The 14,704-nt window shown below is 46.9% G+C and overlaps 1 protein-coding gene across 2 annotated transcripts; it reads left to right on the top strand.

The window, feature by feature from the left end:
• The first annotated feature begins 65 nt into the window (after positions 1–65).
• tbc1d15 (TBC1 domain family, member 15) lies at positions 66–13,097 on the top strand. Of its 2 annotated transcripts, none has more exons than XM_076733436.1 (17): positions 66–130; positions 1,258–1,359; positions 1,706–1,780; positions 3,172–3,313; positions 3,476–3,680; positions 5,337–5,439; positions 5,877–6,071; positions 6,419–6,547; positions 6,739–6,842; positions 7,177–7,271; positions 7,603–7,719; positions 8,034–8,134; positions 8,456–8,555; positions 9,644–9,741; positions 9,991–10,107; positions 10,470–10,556; positions 10,877–13,097. In XM_076733436.1, the coding sequence occupies exons 1-17, from the start codon at positions 107–109 to the stop codon at positions 11,063–11,065; spliced, it is 1,983 nt and encodes a 660-aa protein (XP_076589551.1). In that variant the 5' UTR covers positions 66–106; the 3' UTR covers positions 11,066–13,097. The 2 variants fall into 2 exon arrangements, with proteins under 2 accessions (XP_076589551.1, XP_076589550.1); XM_076733435.1 differs by having other exon boundaries at positions 5,874–6,071.
• The last annotated feature ends 1,607 nt before the right edge of the window (positions 13,098–14,704 follow it).

Below are 14,704 nucleotides of genomic sequence, written 5' to 3'. Positions count from 1 at the left end.
AGTGCGCGTGTGCAAAGCTTTCCACCGGAAGGTGACTTGTCAGTTTTGTTTTGGAAGTTGACAGGCACGTGAGCTGTTGTCGTCATCAGTGGAGAGGGCAGGCGACATGGCGGCGGATTCGCTTGTCAAGGTAAAAACATGGTAACATTATTTATCTTTCAAAGGTTTGCCAGATGCTGTTAATTTAACTCAAATCATGATTGAATAATGCTTTAGTTCATGGTTTTAGCTCCGTGTTTACCGCACAGATCCTTCATCGCAGGTTAGTTAGCTAACCATTTGATGAGTTAGCTGAAGTTAGCTAGCGTTAGCTTATGTGTTAGCCGTGATGTAGCCGCAACGACACACTCAGCCCATACCAGAAGTACGAGGACATGCCACGCAGCATTACAGTGTGCTGTGAGCTCCTGTGAACTACAGTCCTGTCCGTCTCTATCATTACTTTGTAGATGCACAGCACGACCTGTAGGGTCCTATACGAAATGCTACAATCGAGGGTAACGTTAGCATCTTACTAGCGACGCGAGCTGACGGCTGTTGGCAGGTTGGGCCCCCGAGAAGTCACTAAACTGGTCAACAGTTAGCTTCCAAACTACCAGACAGTGTTTTTAGACTAAGGACTAAATGACAACAGTAAAAGCAACAGCTGCTAACTGCATTTTGCCAAGTCACGACCACCACACCAATGAAGAATTTCGGTTAGCTGATGCTTAGTGTGGCTGCTAAATGCTAACGTTAGCAGGGTAGCTAACAAAGTTTCTCACCTGTTTTGCTCCTAAAGAAACCCTCACACTTCTGGCCAGCTTTCCGTACATGCTGGAGAACATAACATAGCTCCAGTTTGTTTCGCTGCTGTGTGTTTACAGTCACTTTGTATAAGCCCAGTTTTCCTAAAAATAAATACTCAGCGGTGTTGGACAAACGCAGCACTTCCTGCTGTTCTTAAGCTTTTTCCAGAATCCGCAACGACTCTTTGAAGCAGCCGGATGGAAAAAATATTCTGTCTGTGGGAACATAAACAAGAGTTTAAACAAAGTTGTGCCTCTGTTCCCTACAAAGACAGATGACGTCTTTGTCACATTTGTGCAATGTGAAGTTCTGAACCGAGCTTAAAAAACTCCATCAGAAGTCCTATTTGGCTGTATTGATGCTACTTTTTTTATTATTTGATATTTTCATACTGTTTAATGTGGTAGGAAATATATAAGAAGAACAAACTGAACCAGAGCCAACTTTAACATAACCTCTGGCACACAGGTTATATTTGAACAGGAGGGAGTCTTCCTTCATCCGAGCAGTGATGAAGATGGCATCGAGCAGGATTTACTCATTTCAGGGACCCTTCGGATTGTCGACAAGGTAAAATGAAGAGTTCAGGTGTCATTGTTGTGTCTCGTTCTGGTATTCATAGACCGCACATGTGTGTTTGCCTGCAGCTGACTATTCTTCAAAGAGATGTCTTCAGACTTCTTGTTTTGTCTGACCAACAATCTAAAACCTAAAGATATTCAGTTTACTGTCATAGAAGACCAAGAAAATCACAAAATATTAGCATCTGAGCAGCTGACACCAGAATATCTTCAGATGAAGTTTTCCGTCAGTTGACTCAGTGATTGATCAGCTGGTTGTTTTGGCTCCATGTGGGTGTTGTTTAGTCGTATGAAATAACTTGCTGATTACATTTTTTGTCTCTCCACGCTCTCAGGATGCTGAAATCATTGTGGAGTACAGACCTTTGGAAGACACAGTCGACCCATCAAACATGCTCTGTGCTGGAAAGGTTTGTGTCAGTTTGCTTTAGTGCTTAAATATCACAACACAAATACATAAAATAACATCATCGCAGTCTTCAACATAGCTCAGACTGTCCTGTTTGACTTCACATTCATCTTCATGGGACTATTGATGTGATGACAGCAGGAACCTTGACCAAAATGATCTTTAATATTACAGTTATTGTTTGTGTACAACACTTGGAGCTAATTCCAGATTTTGTTCACAACATGTCTCCTTCTGTTTGTGTCCCTGTTTCACTTTTCATGTTGGTCAGCACTGATATAATCTGACACCTCCATGACTTGAACCAGGTCAGAGGTTGTAACAGAGGCAGTTTTTCCCTGACTGAAGCCTGTATGATGGGAGTCCTGCCTCTTATAAACAGAATCAGAATCAGAAATTGCTTTATTGCCAGGTATGATTTTACACATACAAGGAATTTGTTGTGGTGAAGTTGATGCAGACACATCTACTAAAAATGAAAGTAGTAGACAGATTCACGTTGTTAACCTGATTAATGTGCACTCATTTCGTTTGAGCTCCGTTTGAGAGGCTTTACTAAGTCAGGATTTCTCAGAGCTTTCTGTCCTCTACTTCCTGTTTGTGCATTTCACTGAGTGCAGGGGCAGGGCTTCACTCGTCCACAGACACACACACACACACACACACACACACAGACTCACAGACGCACAAAGGGAAGTGAGTCGAGTCGATTATGAGGTGTATTGTTACATAGATCTGCTGCACCTGTTTTCATGTTTGAGTAAGTGGGACAGACTGCAGCTGATTTTCAGAAAGGCTCTGCAGTCACCTGGAGTGCTTTGTTTTCAGATTTGTTTGAGTGTGAGAAGGTCCTGTAACCTGCTGAATGTAAGTTATGTCACAGTTGATGTTTATTATGAATGTGCAGTTGAATTTCCCTTTAAAGAAAAGTTACAAAAATGTTCCTGCACTCTGTCAATGATGATTCTTTGAAAGACAGAATCAGAATCAACAGGTCAGACTGTTAAAAAATTGAGTTGGCCAATAAAATTGCAGTCGGTACGTCTCTCTTTACGAGCCGAACAGACTTAATGTGATCAAATGTAAATGTTACCTGAGTAAGCAGCCGGTCATTTGGAGAGCCAGGCCAACGTGCAGGCTTTTTTTTTTCCAGGGGTCTTTATTGACAGCTGACATTAGAAGGTCGACAGGAAACAGTAACCTGCAACAAAGCTTCCTGACAGACTTGAACTGGGAACGCTCCAGTTCATGGTCAGATCTTTCAACTTCCAAACCAGCCTTTTACTGTTTAACTGCTTCGACTCATAATGTCCCATCAGGGTAGAAAATGGTAGCAGTGTGACTTACTCTGATCACACAAGTCATGAAGTGACTTCCTGTGTGTTTGAGCAGGACTCCAGTTCAGTCATGGAGTGGGATCAGTCTCCAGGTGAGAAGTCCCACCAGCTGTTAGAGACACAGCAGAGCTACGAGACAGAGTGGGACATGGTCAACGCCGTCTTCTTCAAGAAGAAAACCTGCACAAACGGAGAGGGTGAGTTTCCTTGATGCCAGCCCGCTAATGAAGTTTCACACGGAGACGTCCTTTAATGTTAACTATCTGCTGATTCTGAGTCTGTAGAGTTCAGAGAGATGAGATGATTTTACTGACAGGCTGTGTGTGTTTGTTTTCGGATCCCTCTCCTCGGTCTGTCAGGCTCTCTGAACCACAGCCACGAGAGGAGCAGGTGGGCGTTCACCTTCAGTATCAGCGACCTGAGGTCCATCACAGTGAAGGAAGAAGGTTGGACCTTTGTGGTCTTCAAGCTGAAGGAGTCCACCTCACTGCCGGCTCTGCACTTCCACCAGTGCGGTAGCACGGAGTTCCTGGACACCCTGAGGAGGTTCGCTCTGCTCAGCGAGTGAGTACCAAACAGCACGACAACAAATGTGAATAACCTGAAGCTGTAGTCAGACTGGACTTTAACTGGTGAACTTAAAGCCACCACCCCCCCACCCCCACCCCCATTTCTGATTGGCTGTCAGAGCATCAAGCTTTCACAGGTCACAGTGGAATGAGACCACTGGAAGCCCAGTTCTTGTCATGTGTTGAATCCAGTCTGTTAGTTCAGGAGGAACTCTTTCAGGATGGAGAAGCAGTTTGACTTCAGCTCATTGAGATTCAGAGTACACGTGAAACTGTACAGCTGCTCTCTGAACACTGACGGGCGACCATCAGCCGAGGAGTCCCAGAGGCAGACGTCATCTGAAGTGAGAGACTTTTTTCTGCCCGCTGATTCATTTCACACAGAGGCAGCACAGGTGTTTACTGTCAGCCCGATGGAGCGAGAGGAGAGAGGTGGAAACTGTAGAAAGAGCAGCGTCACGTGAACCCGCCCGCTGTGCTGCTGTCCAAGTGAAGGACACGCTGGTGTGACTTTAAACTTTTACTTCACACTGTTTAATGTGGTTTAGTCAGACAGCTGAGTGAACAGATGAAAGTGATCCCACAGAGCACAAACCTGTTGATCTGAACACACAGAGACTCAGTCTGATCTGCAGATGAGTTTCACACACGTCATTTACAAGAGATGTGTGCTAAAATGTCTTTTTAATGCAGGAAACTCAGTGAGAGTGAACTGTGCTGTCAGTGTGAATCTACAGTTTGGCAGACTCATGATTAAACAAACCTCACAGTCAGACTTTGGTTTGGTCTGAAAATCATTGTTTTTTCTTCAGGTGCCATTTATATGCTAAATCATGTTAATTACATACATCCAGATTGTATGTGATGCTGTGTGTCGCCTCAGTGGACCAGTTTTATTAACTTAGATTACTGTCCTGAGGACGGGGACAGTGTCTCCGTCTATCTCAGTCCAGATAGCTGTTATTAAAGTTCTTATCGAAGCCTTTCATAATGAAATCGTCTGGATTAAGTGCCGGATATTTTCAGACTCGGAGCAGCAGTGTGACGTTCTGTTGACTGTCTGTCTCCTGATTGGCTGCATCGTCTTTTATTGGATGCTGTCCAGGTCTGCTGAGATTGATAAAACTGAAGGTGTTGACTCCCTGTTTCTGGATTTGATTTTGAAGTTTACCTCTGAATCACTACCTGCGTCTACGTGTGAGACACATCTGTCCCTCTGGTCTGTCCCTAAACGCTCCTCTGTGTTCACCAGCTGCTCTCTGACTGAGTCTGTCTGCTGTTTGCTGCTCAGCAGGTCGTGAACTGAGGGCTTTTTACAGTGTTTTCTCTGAAAGCGACGCTATGAGAGGGAATCAGAGCAGTGACATTATGTCTGGATGGATAAATGAAGAGCTGAAACTGACTGTCCAGCTCCGTAAAGCCGAGAGAAGCTCCAATCGACAATCGCATGATTGTCACAGCCTTAGTTCACACGGCACCGACCACCAAAACGGGGATGATTTTAGCCGTTGATTGAAACCTCGAAGCATGTGACTCATGACAGCCGTCAGCCAAACAGCCTGTAATGAATTCGAGTCGGCGACTGATTCTGTGGAGACGTGACAGGGATCAGTTTACCTGTAAACACTCTGAGCTGGTTTTGTGTTTGCAGGGCTCCAGATGATGAGACATGTCTGTGGGTCAGCACACCGAACAAAGCTCTGTCTCAGTCCTTCGAGAATCTCCTGGATGACAACAACTTCGGCCTCGTGCATGTAAGAATTTAAGTCGCTCTAAAACCTCATAAACACAAAGTGAATATCTTGACTTGTTTGCATTTTGAGTGTGTTACATGAATAAACAGATGAGGACGCAGGTGGAAGCCGAGCAGCCTCCTTCACTGCAGTGGATTCTCTGTAAACTAGCATTAGCATTTAACTCTTAACACCAAGAAGTTTGTCCTGGACGTCGTAGAACTGAATATGTGCCGTAAAAATGAAGCTTATAGTCTACAAAACCTAAACTTTTCAATAAATTCAGTCCAGTTTTAACAGAAATTCGCTGCTGAAGTTGTCAGAAGGAGATGAATCATAGAAGCGCTGAGTAGCTTCAGCGTGACGCAGTGAGAGCAGATGTTCTTCCCTCTTTTGAGGTTCTGCTGTTCTAAGCGCTGAGTGAGTGGGTTGTTAACATTACGGTTTTTTTCCAGCAGAAGTTCAGGAAGGATCCCTACGTCACCACCCTGGGCGGCTTCTCCAAAGTCACCAACTACATATTTGACGCTTTTCGGGGGACAGAGGAGCAGCACCAGCGCCCCCCAGAGGAGGTGGCCGACCTGCTGGGAGAAGTCATCCCGGGGCTGGAGATCAACCAGCAGGAGGAGCCCGGCTTCGAGGTCATCACCAGGGTGAGAGGAGTCACACTGCGTCTCCTGGAAAAGCTCCGACATCACGAGCGTCAGTGCTTCCTCCATTGAGAACGTTCACAGATATTGAGCTGTTGTTTCCTCACATCACTAAACATGAATCCAGAAGGAGACGCTGAAGGCACAAACTCTGTCCTGTAGAAGGATGTGTGAGGTATGAGGGCAGAGTTGTCCCATCAGGTGTGTGTGAAAACAGCCGGACACCTGAACTTTCAGGGGCTGAAGTGAGAATGAGGCCGTGGAAACAGGCTCACCTGACGGGGCTGAGGAGATGCAGGTTTGTTAGCATGAAGCACCTCTGACTGCGTCTGTCTCCTTCGTCCCGTCAGATCGACCTGGGAACGAGGCCTCAGGTGACCAGGAGGGAGCCGTTGTCGGCAGAGGACTGGGCCAAACATCTGGATCCAGAGGGGAGGATGGTCAACATCACACACCTCAAACAAGTCATCTTTAAAGGGGCAAGTTGAATTATTGTTTAGCATGAGAACATTTTTTCAGGTTAAAGTCATGAACGAAGTGTCTGAATTAGGCTGAAAGTGGCCGTCTGTGACCTCATAATCAGCATCCAGTCGCTGTGTGACGTGTTTTTTTGTGCAAAGCTGCGTGTGATGACTCAGCATCACGTGTGTTTTGTCATGTGACCCTGCAGGGACTCTGTCACGCCGTGAGGAAAGAAGCCTGGAAGTTTCTGTTGGGATACTTTCCCTGGGACAGCACGCTGGAGGAGAGGAAGGCGCTGCACAGAGCCAAAACGTACGCCGCCGCCGATGGTTTAGCACTGGCAGATACAGCCAGCGGCCACTTTATTAGGCACACCTGTAACCTGCTCATTGAGGCCAATACCTCTGCAGCCGATCAGTCGTGTGGCTGCAACTCAAAGCATAAAAGTGTTGTTGCATTCCATCATGGCCTCAGCCTGCGCATGTTCTAATGGCTGCTCCCAGATCAGTGAACTGATATCATGACGTCAGGAGTTCGGGCTGTTCTGGGCCGTCTGATAATCGATTAATCATCACTTCTCAAGCAAAACACCGAACCTGAGTTTGCCTGTGTTCACGTGAAATGTGTCCTGTGTCTTTGCTGACAGTGACGAATACTTCAGGATGAAGCTGCAGTGGAAGTCCGTCAGTGAGGAACAAGAGAGGAGAAACTCCAGACTGAGAGACTACAGGAGTCTGATCGGTGAGGCGGACTCAGACGTTCATCTGGGATCATTTTGGTTTTTCACAGCGAAAACAGCGAAACATGACGTTAAATCTCATTTCATGCTTGTTTTCATCTCTGAGCTGTGTGATCGCCAGCTCTTGTGCACATATAGTTTTTAGCAGATCATCTTTCCCATCAAAGGGTCCTGTTTGATGTTAACTGGTTAAACTGGAAACAGAACATCAGATGTCACTGAATCGTCGCCAAGAACTAAAACTAATATTAAGATGTCTTCTGGAAGGCAAACAGAGCCTTTATTCACCAGCTTCACAGCCTCTCACAGCGTCTGCTCTCTGACTCTTTCCAGAGAAAGACGTGAACCGAACAGACAGAACCAACAGATTCTACGAAGGCATCGACAACCCGGGTCTGGTCCTCCTGCACGACATCCTCATGACCTACTGCATGTACGACTTCGACCTGGGTGAGACACCGTCTGCTCCTAAAGTGTCCTCTCCTAACACAAATGTCACGTTTCCACCGTCTCACCTTTGACTGCAGCTCTTTGAATGACGTCGTCTCGGTGCGTCTCTTCTTCTACGGTGGTTTAATGGCACCGACTGGACAATCAGCTCCACCTGCTGTTTGTCCCCATCTGTGAATCAGAGTCAGGGTGGAGACAAACGTTCGCTTACGTTTTCACCATTTTCGGTTGTTCCAGTTAAAGTTTGAGCCTCGTTCGTAGAAACTTGAGTTCGTCTCTTTCGGCTGTGGCTGACGTCTTTCTGTCCCCCTCAGGATACGTTCAGGGGATGAGCGACCTGCTGTCTCCCATCCTCTACGTGATGGAGAACGAGGTGGATGCTTTCTGGTGCTTCGTCTCCTTCATGGAGCAGATGGTGAGTTGAGCAGGTGCTGAAGCGATGGAGTGCAGGCGCGCGGCGGCTTCCTGATGGCGGAGGGCGAGCTGTGAATGTTCAGGAAATCAACCTGTGGTCTGATTTCAAAACCGGGAGAGAGCTTTAATCCAGAGGCCTCCAACAGATGTACTGCAGAATACTGATAAAGTACTGTGTGCGTGTGTGCGTGTGTGTTTACAGTGAAGACGTGTCATCAGGACAGAAGCTGTGGTTCGGGCCGACTGAAGAGGAAGTGATGTGTGTCTTTCTGTCTGCTTTCTAACACGCTTTTGATTGGTGTGTGTTTCTGTGGTTTTGCAGCACCATAACTTTGAGGAGCAGATGCAGGGGATGAAGACTCAGCTGATACAGCTCAGCACTCTGCTCAGACTGCTGGACCTGGCCTTCTGGAACTACCTCGGTATGTCAGAGTTCAACAGTAAAGGTCTGCTGGATGTGAATGTGCATTAACGGTGTGAAGGAGCTGTGTGTCAGACCTTCAGCCACGTCCGTCCAGTCCAGGTTAGGTCACATCAGCTCGGCGTCTGACGTCTGAAGCTCAGCTGCTGAAGAGGGACCATTGTCACACACTGTGACTGGACGTTCACTGCGTTCACATCATCTCTGCACACATTAGCTCTGCGTTTAGGCTGCAGGAGTGTCTCTAACATTACAGACAGGAAGGAAGTGGCTCAAGATTTATTCACTTGGTGCCTTCAAAACAAAAGTTGCAGGAGAGAAAAGCAGTTAGAAAACAGAAATGCCACCAACAAAGAAGAGTGAGGGTGGGTTGAACTGGAAGGCGTCGTGGTGAGAAAGATTCAGCAGAGTGAGGGTGGAGTTCTACCTGAGAACATGTACGAAGGTCACATGCTCAGACGCCCCCCCCGTTCAGCTTGAACATCGTGCTCCTGGTAGGAGCAGCTCTGAGGTTCCAGCTGTGTTTCATGTTCGATGAGCTCAGAGCAGGAAAATGTGTAATTAATCTGCAAATTGAGTCCTCGTGTCAAAGTTCATTTAGTTAATTAGTGAAGAAGTCAGCTGATCTGAAAACAGAGAGATGAGTCGTGGACCTTTCGACGTTCCTTCATGTTATCTGATAAATATGATTAATGTTTCTTTATTAACTGGACAAATTAAGCCGAGTATGAAGAACTGTGACATCAGCTCCAGCAGCAGCCAATGAGATGAGTCCTAATGAGCTTCCTGAACTTTGTCCTCTGCAGCTTTTTGACTTGGACGAGACAGATCCATCATGTGATATCAGCTGATCACAGATCAGTCAGTATGCATCGCTGTCGCTTCAGTATAAAACAGCTCAGAAACATCAAAACCTTTAAAGTGTTTAAATTCATTCAGCTCTGAGTGGTTTTAACATGAACTAAACGTCCTTTAGCCGCTCAGTCAAAGGAGGAGGAGGAGGAGGAGGGGGAGGAGGAGGAGGAGGAGCCAGGTGAAAGCAGCGTTCTGTTGTTCCTTCCTTGAACTCTGACTGTGTTTGCTTTGCAGAGTCTCAGGATTCAGGTTATCTGTATTTCTGTTTCCGCTGGTTGTTGATCAGATTCAAGAGGGAGCTCAGCTTCCAGGATGTCCTCCGACTCTGGGAGGTGAGTCTTCTCTGGATTCGTCCTCAGGTGACGCCGAATGAGGAAGAATTAGTCGATGAGTCGATCAGCTGATCGACAGAACTTTTACTTTGATCACTGAATAATTGTCATGTCTGAAAAATGCAGATTTGATGGTTCCATCTTCTCACCTGTGAGGGTTTGACAGATGGTTTTTGTAGCTTCAGACTGTCGTTCAGACCCACGCTGTCTCCAGTCTGATGTCCCTGTCTTGCTGCGTGTCGTCCTCAGGTGATGTGGACGGGTCTTCCCTGTCAGAACTTCCACCTGCTGGTCTGCTGCGCCATCCTGGACTCAGAGAAACAGAAAATCATGGAGGAGAACTACGGCTTCAATGAAATCCTCAAGGTGACTCGCATGCAGCTGGTTCAGGACCAACAGACTCAGACTGTTCATACTCATCACCTGTTAGCTTTTAGCATGTTAGCTTCCTTTTGAGCACGTTACACGTAAACACCATCCAGCTCTGTGATCGCCTCCGACAGCAGAGACAAAAGACTTCAAATGAGCCGTATTTCCACTCTGATTTCGCCTCAGTAACAACAGAAAGATGAGAATTTAGTTGTGTTTGAAGCTTTTTGGGTAGTTTGAGAGTGAAGGACAGCATTTAGCAGTCTGAGGAAAGCTGCTCTCGTCAGGATCAGATATCTGAAATGTGTTTCCAGCTTGGCAGGACTGAAGAAACTGACGGCGGTCTTTCTTTGTTGCAGCACATTAATGAGCTTTCTATGAAGCTGGACATTGAGGAAATCCTTCAGAAAGCAGAGGGCATCTGTCTGCAGATAAAGAAATGTAAGGTACGTTCAACAGGGCGCGTGCGAAGGATCATCAACAGTTTGATCAAAGCAGGTTTCCTCTCAGCCGCACGCCATGGCCTTCAGCACGAGTCATGGAGATGCTTTAGCTGCTTCGTTGACCTGAGTGTCAGTTCTGGTCACATGATTAAAACCAGAGGTCAGAGGTCACCAGAGACTTGAAGGAACACTCTGAGGTCACGTGATGAAGGCCGTGACGTGTGGCTGAAAGTCGTGGAGAAACGCACGGGATCCAAATAAGAGCCGTCAGCGTCCTCAGAGAAACGTTTGACTTGAACTGGGCTGTCGTTCATCTTCCTCAGGACCTGCCTCATTCCATCAGCGTCATCCTGGACCTCGACACCGAGCTTTCCGGCTCCGACCCGACGGACTCGGGATCTCCTCCGGCCTCCAGAGCCGCACAGCGAGCGGACGCCTGCTCCAACGGCCTCGGACACTTGAGAGAAAGCAGTAACTCTCACAACAGCTGCAAAGTTGCCTTCATATCGTAGTGAACAGCAGATCCAAGCAGAGACTGACTCAGTCTGTCAGCAGGACAACAGGAGGAGGAGGAGGAGGAGGAGAATGTAAAAAGGATTTAAGATTATTCAGAATCTTATTTTTGTAATTTCTTGTATCATATTGTCTCTTTGAGTCAAATAGTCATTCCTTCTCTCCTGTTCATGATGTTTTCTAAAGCTCCATTCAGACCGCAGGAGGAGGTGCAGGAGGTGGAGGAGCAAAACTTCACCGAGCTCCTCGGTAATGTCACTCATTGTTCACAACCCGCTTTAACCGCGGTGAAGTCACAGGACTGGTCTGCGATGGGTCTGGTCTGTAGTAGACCAGAACATTGTGCAGGACAGAGACAGGAGACATGACGAGCTGTGACAGTGTGGCTCTCCTGATGGATTCACTGTTTCTCTTATCATGTATGATGGTGTTAGCATGTTAGCATCCATCAGCGCTCCGTCTGACAGGAGCTCACTGTGCCTGCAGACCCCACTGAGGGAAAAATGACCCCCGACAGGTGAGCGCCTCCGGTCTGAATGGAGCTTTAGAGGGGCGGAGCCTGGTGTTACCTGTGACGTGCGCGCTCCCCTCTCACAGTGAACCACATCAGGACCGGCGTGACGTTTGATTGGCTGTTCACAGACGACAGCCCGCTTTCATTTGAGAAGACAAGCTCGCCTGCTGCGTCACAGATCAAACTCTTCTAACTCTACTGCGTAACCTCCTCTCAGTATTAATCATCTAATATCAGATCGTCGTTCCACGTCAGATGGAATAAAAGAAGATGTTAATGTGCCCGGTGAAAAGCAACCCCCCCCCCCCCGACGTGCGATGACGATGTCGACTTGTGTTTTTACATGGTGACGCTGATGAGCTCAACCAGGCTGTGAAAACAGACGCCTTTTAGGAAATAACTTGTTTTCTTGCTGGGATTTAATGAGAAGATTGAGTTTAATTTTCAGCATGTTGAATTCTAGTGAAAGAGCAGAGGTCAAATTCAAGGTTCAGGCCAGTTTCTGGTAGCTTCAGTCTCACGTCTGTCTGTTCTGATAAGAACCAAAGTGATTAAAAGTCAAGTTCCTCCCACACGAGGCTCAATCGTTTGTCTCCGTCCTGCTGCCTGACTCTGACTCACTGCTGATGGAGACAAACAGCAGGTGGCGCTGGTTCACCAGTCAGTGCCGTTAAACCACCACAGAAGAAGAAACACAAACGTCGTGTTGATGTGAGGAAGGTCACAGCCTCCTCACTATCCTCCACACATCTGATGTTTTCAGACGTTTGAGTCACATGATTCATGATGTCATCATTCATTCACTGTTTCCACTCGAGCACCTGCAGGAGTGTCTTCACAGCCCTGGTTGATTGGACACCTGTGGTTACCCTGGTAACCGCAGGTGTGTCTGAGCAGCTGCATCAGTAATAAAGAATTCAGTCGTTGTTACACTGAGCTTCCTGTGGCTGCTTCACAATAAAAGCATGTTGAAGTGTTCTAACAGGAAGCAGCTGCAGTAGGACATGGCGGACCCCGCCACGAATGACGGTCTACTGTGTCGAGGGAGAATTCCTTTTGAGGGTTTGTTTTCATGAAAATATGAAGGATTAAACTCCAGCAAGAAAACAAAAGGTCGTTTCCAAAATGTGGAAATATTCTTTTCAAGCACCAAACTTCATGCTCTGCTGCTCCAGTCCGACGTGACTCCACAGTTTCAGTCCAAAGCGAGACGGCTGACGCTTCAAAGGAACAACATGAGTGAGAGGAAGAGAAATCTGCTCTCTGATGACGTCAGCAGGTCTTTGGGCCCTTAAAGTAATCAGATTACTGCAGGAATAAACTGGGTGTTGATGGTTTTGGGGTGAAACTGTGGACTCAGGGCTTTAATGACACAGACTATTTCCTGGTGGAGCTCTGCCGTGTTTCTGCTGCAGGTTTAAACATTTGTGATTTCAGCTCTTTTCATGTAATCGATTGAACACTTTGGGCAATAAAATGATTTCAGGAGCATTTTTACTTTTTCTCGTGAACAACCTTAATCGTGTGAAAGACGCTCTGATCAAGATTTCTGATTATATTACAGTGTGGATCTCAGAAATGTCTCTCTGCAGCTCTGCTTTTCAGCGTTTTAGCCTCTTTTACCTCCTACTTCTGGTCTTGCAGCACATTTCCTGTGTGGTCACAGTCCAGTGGTGAACACAGTGGAACATTTAGCAGCTAAAGAGACGGACATGTCCCTCAGGAGCTGCTGGAGACCAAACCAGAGCTAAAACAGACTTCAGGTGACACAAACACGACCCATCATGCTCCCCTCTGGCTGCTGGAGGTGGAAGAAGGCTAACGAGTTAGCCACAGCGATGTTATAAGATGCTATATGAGAGGCTGGTTCTGCTGAAAACAGAATCAAGATCAAGAATAGAACGTGAGCAGGTGACGGCTGATCATGAATTCACCACTTCAGCTGGAAGATGAAGAGCTTTGTGCTGATTTAGCAGAAAAGCAGAGCGGCCGCTCCTCTTCAGGGGCTTTTAAACATCTTTTAAGGAAGCAGGTTGTAAACAGGCTCGATGTTTTATGAGGCAGGAAAAAGCCTTCAGCGTGTCGGCTGGAGCTCAGTGAGTCTCAGTGAGTCCGCTTGAATCTACACAGAGATGAAGGACTGTTTGAGTCCAGGACTCAGACCACCGGACCCCCCTCAGCTGAGTGGAACAGCTGATTCAGACAAAATTCAGAATAAAACTTTATAAACAAGCATTTCAAGAATAAAGACTTCTGACCTTTAACCTTTGACCTCACACACACAGAACGACTCGATTCATCAGGAAGAACGACAAAAGGAAAAGCATTAAGATTTCAGAGGACGAACAGAACCTGAACTTCAAGGCGTTAACGAGCGTTTGAACACATCCATCTTTGATCTGCACGGAGGCTGAAAACAGCAGAGAAACGATGAAATCTGCTTCCTCTCACCAATACAAGCCCCCCTTCAGAGACCCTCCCCCGCATCGTGTTTGCACATCTCTTCAGCTTCGATCAGAAACTGACCAGTGCAGCGACACAAACAAATCATGAAGACGACGACGACTGACGAGAAAGAAGCGTGTGAGGTTCAACGAGCTCGTTTCGACGTTTGAAATGAGCCAATAACAAATCAAACATCATTAGTATTCACAGCTGACAGTCAGAGAGAGGAAGAGGAGCGTGGACTTCAGCTCTGTGAAGGCTTCAACATCTGAAAGACCATTTTTCCATTTAAATTCATCTTTCCTTCATGAATCTCTGCGGAAATGTCAGAGCTGCAGCCGGAGAGCTGAAACTCCTTCTTCCTCCAAATGTCACTTCAGCTGCTTTCATGTGTGTGATGGACGCCCTCCTCCCCCTCCTCCCCCTGATGGGAGACATTTGGCGTGGAAGACGAGGAGACGGAGGAAGGTATCACCTGCAATCTGCTCATAAAGCTGCTGCAGAGCGAGAACAAAGCCGCCGCGCTCCTCCGCCGTCTCACTGCTCTTTCATTTCCTGTGTGGCAGGAAATTGTCTCAGCACGCGGCTGATAGGCGCCGCCGCTAATCGAGCCTCCATCTCTGGGGGTTTTATTGAAGTGGAGGCTGCTTTGTGTGGACGGACTGTCATTCATTCAGCT

The sequence above is a fragment of the Chaetodon auriga genome, chromosome 6 (genome assembly GCF_051107435.1).
Source record: "Chaetodon auriga isolate fChaAug3 chromosome 6, fChaAug3.hap1, whole genome shotgun sequence".
Taxonomy (NCBI): domain Eukaryota; kingdom Metazoa; phylum Chordata; class Actinopteri; order Chaetodontiformes; family Chaetodontidae; genus Chaetodon; species Chaetodon auriga.
This window is presented reverse-complemented; position numbering and strand designations above follow the sequence as displayed.

Excerpts from the sequence above, each read along its gene's own strand:
- tbc1d15 (XM_076733435.1), top strand. The coding sequence starts at position 107 with ATGGCGGCGGATTCGCTTGTCAAG. Across the intron at positions 3,681-5,336 it reads AGGTTCGCTCTGCTCAGCGA|GGCTCCAGATGATGAGACAT; the intron begins GTGAGTACCAAA and ends TTGTGTTTGCAG. Across the intron at positions 10,557-10,876 it reads TGCAGATAAAGAAATGTAAG|GACCTGCCTCATTCCATCAG; the intron begins GTACGTTCAACA and ends CATCTTCCTCAG.